Genomic DNA, 12942 nt, shown 5'->3' on the forward strand with positions numbered 1-12942 from the left:
TTATGTGTTTCTCCAAAGCAAAATATGTATATCGGTCATTATTTTAATCAAAGAAAACGATGAAACTGCTGCTAAAAGGCGCAAAATAAGTTCTAGTGTTACTGGTAATAAAAATCGTCATCATCTTCTTCTAAAGATGAATAAAAGCCCACACAACATACATATTTATTTAAAAATATAATTAATTTTTATTTATGCCGCGTTAATAAAATTTAAATTAATTTTTGTAAACAGCTGTTATTTTTGACAGTTGTTATAACAGGCTGCTTCAGAATCAAATAAAATTAGGTAATCTGTTACAATAGGTTCTTTTACTTTTCTGGCGTAGTCGAAAATTTTTCACGTTACAATTGAATTTCAAATACGCCTACAAATACGACAGTCGTCAAAATACGCCTACGCCAACCACGATAAGGGTGATTATGTTTTTAGTATTATCTTTATATATACTAGGATTGTGCACATCTACAGAAAACAACCTTTTAAACTATATATGTTTCATCAATATTGGTGGACAATAATATATGTACATAAAAGTGTACCACAAGAAAACGTGTGGCCTATTTATATATAAGATATAATTCTTCAGTACGTGTGTTAGTAACTGAACTCCTCCTTAACGGCTGAGACAATTTCGATGATTTTTTTGTGTGTGTTTGAGTGTGTCTCTGGATGGTTTAGATTCACAATTGACCTATATAGGTACAATGGGCGTGGTACCTCACATACGATATAGAAATTTATTATTGCATATCTGGAGTACTATTATAGTGGGAGTTTTCAAACTTTGTGTGATCTATGGCAGAACAACGTTTGTCGGGACAGCTAGTATTTGAATAAAATTACTTATTGAAAGTATCATACAAAATTGTTTATGATTCTTTTTATTCTTTTCCAACAAACTTTTTTCACCAAGAATTTTTTTACAACAATTCTTTTCGGTGAAATATATTTATTTATTTATTGAAAGCACCATATAACTTTAAATTAAAGGCTAAACTGGGCTAAACATAATATTTATAGTATATCGTTTCCTTAATATAGAAAGACCCTAACTCGTGTTTTTTTTGTAAGCTCAATTTTTTGTTTATTTCTATAAAATCTCGACTTAAAAAAACACGAGTTAGGAGCTTTCTATATTAAGGTAACGATATAAAATACATTAGAAACAACTTTATCTGACCCCATCGATTTAGCTATAAGTGTTTCTATGTAATTAATAATGATACTGTTGAGGTGAGAAGCTGGGTGAAGGGGGAAAGGCTGGATAATTGGAAGTGATGTTCAAACTCTCTGAGCCGAAACAAAATTGTTTAGATTTTGTTACTCAGAACAATTGGACAAATGAATATGGAAAATAGAAAGAAATAAAACGAAGTAATTAGCATATTTTCGAATTATTTATTCAATTATTTGGAAGGTGGATTCTTACCATAAGGAACAATATGAGTAGAATAACGAAGTGCAAAGTTCAGAGTTAGACTTGTATCTCTCCAAAAAGAAGTATTTATGACTATTGACGTTTAATTTAGAACTTATGACAATTGGAAGTATACTGCAACACATAGCATTCTGCATTTATATATATTAAGGAAAAATAGGAATTGCAGGGAACTGAGGAAAATCGCTAAGTGTTGTTTTTGGCGTAAACAGATACAAAAAAGTATTATTATTGTTTTTACCTAGAAAAGTACTTAAATTTAAATAAAATATGATAGGCTTAAAAATTATACAATTTTAATAATAGCATTAAGCATAGAATAAACACATAGAACGGAAGGAGAGAGTAATATATATGGAAAAATTACTCTCTTTTCACACATACGGGTGATACAATAACAAAATACATGCAATACATTCTCATGAATTAGGTTTTTGACAACAGACTTAGGTTTTTGGCTCTCAGTTACCTATCTAGTTGTTGTCTATTAGGGATGCCAAACGGGACTGGGTTTTACAAATCCCGGGATTCGGGATTTTAGAAATGTAAATACCGGGATCCCGGGATTTTTCGGGATTTTAGTTAAACGTCAAAAACATCAAATTTAACAATAAAAACTATTGATTTCATTAATATATTTAAGTAAAAATATAACAAATCAAAAACTAATGCATTAAATTAAAATAAATGGTCCATGATTTCCCCTTGCTCCATACAATTGTCCCCCGGAGTACTGTTTGAGCAGTCATAAATATCTTGATTATGCGGCAATCCTTACAAAATTTTGCACAAAATAAGTTGTAAGTACTCTGAAATTATACTGTAAAGTACTGCGGAAATCGGACTACATTTGCCCCTTCAGAAAATAACTTGAACATAAATTTCGTAAAAGTGTAAATTATGTAAAAGCCTGTCAATGGAAGGGAGACGTGCTGCTTCCTGATTCAAATGAAAAAATCTGGCTGCGTTTGGATTTGAAGCGAGATTATTATAAATATGCTGAAATTTAGCTTTCTAAGTATTTTGGGTGCTTCAAAAATCTTCCTAAAATATCAAAAATCTCATATTTCGGGATTTGTTAATCCCGAAAAATCCCGGGATTCTTTTTCACAAATCCCGGGATTCGGGAAATCCCGGGATTCGGGAAATCCCGATCCCGAAAAATCCCGGGATTTTCGGGATCGGGATTTTGTCTATGGCCTTAAGTACATACCTTTCATTTTCAATAATAATCAAAAATGGCTTTTAGTTTAGAAAAAGAAAATCCAAAAAAAATTTTGTGATTTCTATTATTTTTTCCACCACTAATATATGATACAGTTGGTTATTATGTTTAAATACAAGTGGTCAATCAATATACACACAAACTGGGTAGTAATATAAAAATGATATTAAATTAAATGCTAAAAAAAATTGTTGTCAAAATTGAAAAGTGTACATTTCCTATTTAAAAAACATTATTTTCCAACAACAACCTCAAATATGTAGCTCAAACTGGAAATCTACGAAATCATTTGATTTCAAATCAAATAACCACAGCACAATTACAAATACTGTGGAAAAGTAGAAGCGGTAAATATTATATCAAGTGATCACAACGGATGGATACTTAATTATATTCAATTCAAGAGTACTACTACTAAATTTTGATGTTGATGGTAAAGCAGTGGATGTATTTGCAAGAGATGAGACGTGCATTGTTTCGCGTGATTTATTATTTGCTTTTGAATAGGGTTTGTCTGAAAAGTGGACATGAAAATGACATGTATTAAACATAATATTAGTTGATAAGTAGTGATCACAGATTACACATCGTAGACGCGGTTTACCGCTGTCAAAAAACGAAATGCCTTTTTAAGGCAAACAAAAATAATAAATTTAGTATACAAATGTGGTGGCACTTTTAAGGAGAACTAAATATAAGCAGATTTTCACAAAACTGGGAAAAATGAATTGGTTAAAGTTCGCGATCGGGTTATTGCTGATCCTTCTGACTAATGTAGTTCGTTGTGGGCAACTACGTAGGATATGGATGCAAGATCATTGTCAAAATGGTGTTTGTAGTGAAATTGAAATTGGACGAGATGACTATGTTATTATGTCCAAAGCGCCGTTTGAAAAACAAACAATGCTTACTTTCATCACATCATCAATTAGGAAAATACCTCACTTAATGTTTGATACTTTTCCAGATCTTCAAGTATTGCACATGGAAAACTGTTCGGTTGAAACGTTTGAAAAGCCTCAATTCGAGGGTGCCAGCAATTTAATGAGTTTATTTTTGGGCCACAACTTGCTAAAAGATATACCCAAGAATATATTTTTGGGAGCTGATAATTTAAACACCCTGTTTCTAAATAACAATCAATTAAAAGTGTTGAATAATCAAAGTTTTAATGCTTTAAAAGAGTTAAAAATACTGTCATTGGAGAACAATCAGTTGGATATTTTGCCATCGGGAGTGTTTGTTCATATGAATAACTTATTCGATTTAAATTTAGCTGGAAATCAGCTGGAGCTATTTCCGAGGAATATTTTTGAAAAAAACACCAACCTAAAACGGATTAGCCTGGCAAGAAATCGATTTAAAGTTTTTGAATCGGAATTGTTCAAAATTCAAACTCATTTATCGTATTTAGATCTTTCGGGGAATATACTGCAGGAGTTGACTATAAACATTCCAATTTTAGATACTGTTATTGTCAATAATTGTGATTTACGCAAGTTGAATGTGTATGGCACTGTCAAAGAACTGGAATTGCGCAACAATTCCTTAAGAGAAATTCCACATATTCCAAACGCTCTTAACGTAACAAGTATGGATTTATCACTCAATCCTTTGGGTTCTCTCCAAGGTCATCCATTTCGCAGATACACTAACTTGTTGCGGTTAAATTTGAGTAGTACTAACATGCACGAGATTAGTGAAGGCATATTTAAAAAACAATCACTACTAAAATTACTAGACATATCATCTAACTCCCTGTTCAATTTGAAATTCGTCGTTTTCGATAGTTTAAAAAACTTGCAGTATTTTCACTTTCAGCAAAATAACTGGAATTGTGATTTTTTGCAACTGCTAATGAATTCGTTTGTCAAAAAACTCAACATCTCTTTTATGGAAGATTCAGTTGCTCCTGAATTAGTTGATGATTACGTTGATGGTGTTGCGTGTTGGTATGAAAATAATAAAAATTCTAAAAAATGTGACGATGGCTCAGTTTCCGATGCAGCCCTGGAGTTGGCGATCGTTCGGAACGATATTAAACAAATGATGGATACGATTGAAAAAAAATTTATCAAAGTCTATCGATTATTAGAAGAAATGAAATTACGATTGTAATCATAACAAAATCATAATATGTCAATTCACAGCTGGTTTTATATTATTATAAGCTATATTGTATATTTTTGAATACATGTTACAAATTATCTTGAAACACTAAATAAAATTAAATTTCTTACAATTTATTTAATATAATATAATATAATAATAATTTTGTGAATTCTCAGAAAAATATATATATATGTATGTACATATATTAGAGTTCGTTTGTGACCAGGTCACTTCATTTGTTTTTCGGGTATCATCATTTTTCTGAATGCTTTTGCGTAAATAAAAATAATTTTTGGAACAATTTTTAAGGATTCAAAAAAAATCAATTTTATTAGTTTTTAATGCAGAATCGACTAGTGAAATCAGATTTGCAATATATTCAGCCGTTTTCGATCTTCAGAAAAATGTGCTCAAAATGCCCGTCTTTAGGTACGTTGAACCACCACAAGGAGTAAAAATTTTCCAAAAAAAATTACGCCATTATTTTTATTTACGCATAAACCTCCAGATAAATGATGATACCCGCTAATAAATTTTTTAAAATTAACTCTAATGTGTATACATAGTATTAAATTACTAACACAATTTTCATGCGTGTATAAAATAATATGAAATACGAAAACTATTACTGATAAGCTAGCTTCTCCTTTGAATTGGCCTGTTTGTTACACTTTTCAACTGTTTAAATGGCCAATGATGCTCTGTTACACCCAGATTATAGATTAAAATTATGTATAACACCGTGCGACAGCAATTATTGGACTTGAACGGGACCATATACATATGAAACCTTATGTCATATATAGTAGAACTGCGTTTTCAGTTTTTCATTTTGTGATCTTTTCTCCCTTTTAAAGGACTTCAAAGTTTTAAGGATATACAAATTTCAAAAAAATTATTTAAATAGTTCTGCTCATTAGTTTTTCTTTATATGGATATCAAATGAAAGGGGACAATTTCTAGAAGTAGATAATTTTTTTTATTTTTACTTTTCAGGACGAAAAGTTGTAAAAAATGTCCTTTGAAAAATGTATCCTTTTATATCCTTGAAAATTTCCAATATATTTTTCTAAAAAAAATATATGTTGAAACCATGTTCTTATAGCTTTATAAGTTAAGCCTAAACAGAAAAAAACATATTATTAAGTTCATTAAAAAAAAATACTTTTATCGATACAGCAATTAAGATTACAAAAATATTAGATAGTACTTTTTGGACTTGAACAAGTCCACATACACATGAAACTGGAGATCGTATATAGTAAATCTGCGTTCTCAGTTTTTAATTTTCTGATCCTTTCTTCTTTTTAAAGGACTTCAAATTTTCAAGGATGTACAAATTTATAAAAAATTAAATAAATATTTTTATAAATGTTTGTCAAATAAAAGAAGACGGTCACCAGAAATGGAAACAATATTTTTTTAATTTCTCAGGACAACAAATTTCAAGGAAAATCCTTTAAACATTTTTTCTTTCATGTCCCAGATAATTTTCCTACTAATTTTAAAAAAGGGTTGAGTCTATTAAAAGTTAATTCGTTTTTATTTATCAGGATACAGTATGTGGATAAGTATGAACAATATTTTTTAATAAACATGGTTCCGAAGGCATGGTATATACCAGAAGTTGTGTGTAATTATTGTTACAAGGGGTTACTACGATCTAAGCAGTTCCCAATAAAATATGTGTACCCAGTAATTTGGTTGAAGCTGAGTGAGCATTAGCGCGATTTGTGTTACTTTTGCCGAAATCAGCCGAATACCATCAGGCTGAAGAATCAAGATAGGGAGAAAATCGTTTACCATAAATGTGATTCAGTGCAGCCCGCGGTACTACGTTCAACATCAAATCCAAAGGCTCCATCGGAAGAGGTTCGCACAATTCCATGTGATGATTTAGAATTACTGAGTATCGGCTCTAGATCAGAACTTTCTTCGGAATTTTTACCAATAGGAAATATGCTCCATCCATCGCATGTTTCAAAGGGGATGACCAAACTGGCATCACTTACGCAGATGATGTTGAAAAACTTTTCGAAACTATTGGCCATTCCTATGACCCAAATGAATGGCGCCTCTTTATAGATGGATCAACGAAGAGCCTCAAAGGTGTGTTGCTTCACGTAGGTAATGTGTATCCATCAGTGCCAATTATTTATGGTACAGATGTTAAAGAAAATTATGAAAATATAAGCGCTATTCTAAAATTAATAAATTATGACCGACATTGTTGGATGATTTGTTCTGACCTGAAAATAGTTGCCATTTTAATGGGTTTAAATAAGGGTTTGCCAAACACCAATGTTTTTTGTGTCTTTTGCGCAAAGGTCTTCATTACACCGACCACAAATGGCAGCCTCGGTATTGTTCATCAGCTTGGACAGGATAGCATTGAGAATATTCCGCTCGTGCCGTCATCAAAAATAATACTTCCACCGCTACACATTAAATTGGGACTTATAAGAAATTTTGTTAGTGCACTCGACGTTGACAGTGCAGCTATGGTGCACTTGAAAAAAATTGTTCCCAAATTAAGCGAAGCAAAGATTGACGCCGGTAGGTTCGATTGCTAAATACTTATATTATTGTATTACCCTAAGTAATCTTTTATACTTTAAGGTGTTTTTAATGGACCCCAACTAAAAAATTGCAAGGAATATCCCAACCTTCTATCACCTATTGAGAAAAATAGTTGTAGGAGTTTAGATGCCATAATAGAAAATTTCTTAGGTAATAGAAAATCTGCAATCGCGTTCGCAACTTCGGTGAATTGGGTGTGAATATGTCACTGAAAATACATTTCTTAGATAGGCACCTAGATTTTTCCCCCGATAATTTGGGTCATTTTAATTTTTTTATAATAATTGTTCCTGCTGGTACTAATTGGGAATTTGTTAGAATTATACTAAAATATGAAAGAATAAAATTTAAGTAACTCTTTTGTTTCATTTCCAATGATTGTCTTTTTTTATTTGATACACATATTGACAAACAATTATAAAAATATTTATTTAATTTTTTATAAATTTGTACATCCTTGAAACTTTGAAGTCCTTTAAAAAGAAGAAAGGATCAGAAAATTAAAAACTGAGAACGCAGATTTACTATATACGATCTCCAGTTTCATGTGTATGTGGACTTGTTCAAGTCCAAAAAGTACTATCTAATATTTTTGTAATCTTAATTGCTGTATCGATAAAAGTATTTTTTTTTTAATGAACTTAATAATATGTTTTTTTCTGTTTAGGCTTAACTTAAGCTATAAGAACGAAATTTAAGCATGTGTTAAAGTATATGCATGGTTTCAACATATATTTTTTTTAGAAAAATATATTGGAAATTCTCAAGGATATAAAAGGATACATTTTTCAATGGACATTTTTTACAACTTTTCGTCCTGAAAAGTAAAAATAAAAAAAATTATCTACTTCTAGAAATTGTCCCCTTTCATTTGATATCCATATAAAGAAAAACTAATGAGCAGAACTATTTAAATAATATTTTTGAAATTTGTATATCCTTAAAACTTTGAAGTCCTTTAACCCATTCCCAGCCATTGTACCTGCTTGAGTACAGAAAAAAGGCAATATTCAAATACTCATAAATTTGTTAACATGATAAATTTGACAACTTTTTTTGTGATTTTGCATTCAACACACTGTGCTTTTAAACATCACACATTAAAATTTAAAAAAAATAATACCCTTAAGGTATATTTTGTCCTGTTTTTATAATGCTACATAATTTTTTGGAATATTAGCGAGGTTAGTAACAATTGAGCTGCGGAGAGCAAACACAGTTTTACGAAAGCAAGAGTTTTTTTTATAATTTTGTGAAGTAGAGTGATTATGTGTACATTTTATAAAAATGTATAAGAAAAATAATTTTTTGGGACAAAGTTGTGTGATTAGGAAAATCGGTGATATGTATTATTTTTTTTAAGACCATCAAAACGTGAAGTTTTTAATGCAAATGTTTTAAAAACTAGATTTTTTGGAAAACTATGAGCACCACTATTTTGATAGCTATTATTTTATCAGATCTGGATTGTAATATGGATGAAGATGAAGGTGTTGCTGACGACTTTGTTAGAGATCGCATGTACCAGGTGAAATATAAGTATTTTGTGACAGTGATAGCGACGATGATGTTCAACTTGAGATGTTCTGACAGAAAATAATGCCCGCAAGATCAAGCAAAACAAATTCTATTTGGATAATAAGACCATGCGATGTTCAAATGTCTGAAACTATTTTTTTGGACAATGAGTTCAATATTATTTCATACTTGAATGGGAAAAGGTTATTAGTTTAACCATTTAGCAGACTTGCATTTATGCATCGCAAGCTAATAAACACAATTTATCCTTCAACGCAGAAGATTTGAATATATTCTTGAGTATTTTGCTTTACAGTGGATTTCGCTCTATGCCAAAAGAAGATATGTATTGGGTGCTCTGCGAGGATACTGGCACTCCAAAATTTCCGAAATTATATCACGGAACAGATTCAATGAAATAAAACGTTTTGTTAATTTGGCTGATAACACTGACTAGGTGAGACCCATATACAAATTACACTGGCTTCTGGTGTCGCAACTACTCCTGGAAACCAATTTCATTAAAGGATAAAAAATCCCCTACGATGGGGTGAATGTCATAACAAAATAAGAGGGTTGTCTGAACAATGCGATATTGCTTTGTGTTGAAAAAGTAATGTTTTAAAAATTTTCACACATTATAAAAATAGCATACACTTTACGCCATTGTACCCCTGAATGGGTACAAAACAGCCCCAAAAACACGTTTCCTAAAACTTTTTTTAATTTTTTTTTAATGTTCTATGTTCTTTGACCGTATTTTAGTTTAAATAAATAAATTAATTTAAAAATTTTTCATTTTAAATGGTCTTGGTTTTTAATGGGTTAAAAGGGAGAAAAGATCACAAAATGAAAAACTGAAAACGCAGTTCTACTATATATGATCTCAGGTGTCGTTCAAGTCCAACAAAAAAATGTAAAATTGTATCACGGTGTAATCTACAATTGGTGTTTTTAACTTCGATTAAAATATTTGTGTAGGAAAACATCAAAAAAACTTATTATTTGAATAGATTTGATTTTTCGGAATTTTTTTTTCAATTAATTTTCACCAAGGTGTATTCAATAAGGTGAAGTTACTAGCACAGCTGATTATTGTTTGTTTATTTATATTGAGTTTGAAAGTGTCAAATAGTTGTTTACTCTTTGTGGTTGACATTTATAATATTTAAATTGAAAAAATAAAAAACGAAAAATTATTCAAATAAATTTGGAGTTGCGAGTATTTTACATATACAGCTTAATGCTTAGAACTCCTTTCGCGAATTAGGTTGTGTATTTTGGACTTGAGAGTATTTTAAACAGACAAAGCTAAATGCTGATTTTCATTACAAACTCCTTACAAGAATTAGTTTGTGTATTTTGGACTTGCTACAGTTTTACACAAACAGATGGACACTGTTAAATGGATAGTTTAAAAGTTTTATTGTAATCACTAAGCTTTTTATTCACGTTCGACGCATTTATAAAAAATTACCAGTAATTTATTTATTTATTTTTTTAATTTTTCTGTTTTGACATTCTCAATCTCTTGACAAATAAAAAATATTGTCTTTGTTGTGTTTTTTGCCGAGACGCTCTCACCTGATTAATACGCCTTGATTTTCACAATTCACACTCAATGTTTTGATAACAAAATGTGACATTTTCTGATGTTGTGTATGGCAATACTACGAAGTTTAAAGTAAAACACCAAAGTGGATTAACGTTAGATTAGACTTATTTTTAGATTAACTAATCTTATTATTAATTAGGAATTAATTTTCAAGTAAAAAACCCGCTGTAAATAAACTATCAGCCCAATTATAAAAAAAAATTCCCCGGGAGTTTTTTCCCTTTTCTCATTTTTCCTATTCAAATTCTATGTTAAAAAAACGAAAAGGGAAAAAACTCACGGGGTATTTTTTTTCATAATTGAGCTGTATAATGTTATGCCATAAACTAGCTATAAATGGCCAAAAAACATGTTCTTGTTCAGAATATCGAGGGTTTATAATCAAATAGTGCTATCAAACATTTTTTTATAGCAACGTATTCCCTGATTAAATTGTCATCTGTCATTTTAATTTAAAAAAAAAATATTTTTATATTTCCAATGCTTTTTTTCATACAATTTGTATTGTGCTATAACACACAAGTTATTTTGTTAGTAAAATAGTGCTATCTACATATGAAATATTTGTGTATACATATTAGAGTTCGTTTGTGACCAGGTCATGTCATTTGATTTTCGGGTATCATCATTTTTCTGAAGGTCTTTGCGCAAATAAAAATAATGGTGTCCTTTTTTTTGGAAAATGTTCACTTCTTGTGGTGGTTCAACGCGCATTTTGAGCACATTTTCTGTAGAGCAAAAACGGTTGAATATATTGCAAATCTGATTTCACCAGTCGATTCCGAATCAAAAATTAATACAATTGATGTTTTTTGAACCCTTAAAAATAGTTCCAAAAACCCACAACAGCGGGCGCAAATTTCATAAACAAAATAAAAAAAAGTATTTTAGATTATTTTACGATGAAAGGGCATTTTAAGCTTATCAAAATGGTACCAATATTTCCTTTCTATGACAACCCGTTAAAAAGTTATGTGGCTTTAAAAATGTTTTGTTAAGGCAAGCTAATAAAAAAATAATATTTTCTTGTTAAAAAAATAACTTTGAAGCCACATAACTTTTTAATGGTTAGTGATAGAAAAGAAATATTGGTGCCGTTTTGCTAAGCTTAAAATGACTTTTCATCGTGCATGTTTAAAAAAAACTAATATTCTGTTTGCTATTTTTTTATGAGATTTGCGCTCCCTGTTGTGGGTTTTTGGAACTATTTTTAAGGATTCAAAAAACATCAATTGTATTAATTTTTGATTCAGAATCGACTGATGAAATCAGATTTGCAATATATTCAACCGATTTTGCTCTACAGATAAATGTGCTCAAAATGCGCGTCTTTAGGTGCGTTGAACCACCACAAGGAGTGAAAATTTTCCAAAAAAAAGGACGCCATTATTTTTATTTGCACAAAAACCTTCAGAAAAATGATGATGGCCGCAAATCAAATTTTTGAAATTAACTCTAATACATATAATAAAATAATTAGAATAAATTAGTTTTTTATAAAATATAAAATTAGATGACGACAATATAAAACCTACATTTTAAACGTTTTGGAGTATGTCCTGAAAAAGGAAGCAAGTTTTTTTAAAGACCAACTCAAAAAGAAATTCTGTGGAAAATTCTAGAAACAGATTAGCTTTATGTATAAACTTTCTTACAACCACGAAGTTCTTCACGTATGAAGAACTATGTCCTATTCAACTCAATTGGAAGCATTTACAAGAATTGAAGCCTGTTATTCCGAAAGAATATCATTATTTTTATGATAATTTCAAACATGCGGGTAAAGATTAATTGTTTTATGCATTTCAAAATGGTTTAATATAAAATTAATTAACTATTATTACAAATTCTTTTAACAAGATAACGTGTTTCTTAATATGTATTTTACTTATCTATAATATATTAAAGGCCGTATTCATAAAAAATTTTAAATTTAAACAACATTTAAAAACAACATTGTTTTCATTAAAGCTCATTTTTATTTTTGTTCAAATGGTGCTCTCTGCTTATTTCAATGCTAGAATTGATAAAACTTCAACTTGTAAAAACTGCTATCTAACATACAGTTGCGGTCAAAATAATAGCACCACGACATTCATATCGTTTTATAATAATATTACGTAAAAACTGTTAAATTAATTTTTGTTGTTTTTGTATAAATTTATACTTAATTCAATGAACTTTCAAACCTTAAAAATAATTTTTAAAATTAGATGCAAATTTTAAAGAAAAAAGTCATCTATATACATATATAAAAGAGTAACGTTACTGACTCACTGACTGACTGACTGACTGACTGATTCATCATCGCACAGCCCAAACGGCTGAAGCTAATATCATGAAATTTTAACTGTGGGTTCCTCCCTCCCCAAAACGATCCGATAAGAATGGATTTTTGGAAATTCGAACGTTTAGGGGATAAAAACGGGTAAATTCGGTAACCTCATATCT

General features: G+C 30.1%; 2 protein-coding genes across 2 annotated transcripts in view; both read left to right on the forward strand.

Annotated features, from left to right (window-relative positions):
* Fur1 (Furin 1) overlaps nt 1-12942 on the forward strand; it is a 156612-nt gene that overhangs the window by 61110 nt on the left and 82560 nt on the right. The gene's annotated exons all lie outside the window — the stretch shown is intronic.
* Nucleotides 3556-4858, forward strand: alrm (astrocytic leucine-rich repeat molecule). The gene has a single exon (XM_065498592.1). It carries the CDS (start codon nt 3570-3572, stop codon nt 4782-4784), a length of 1215 nt encoding a protein of 404 aa, XP_065354664.1. The 5' UTR covers nt 3556-3569; the 3' UTR covers nt 4785-4858.

This window comes from Calliphora vicina, chromosome 1 (assembly GCF_958450345.1).
Source record: "Calliphora vicina chromosome 1, idCalVici1.1, whole genome shotgun sequence".
Taxonomy (NCBI): domain Eukaryota; kingdom Metazoa; phylum Arthropoda; class Insecta; order Diptera; family Calliphoridae; genus Calliphora; species Calliphora vicina.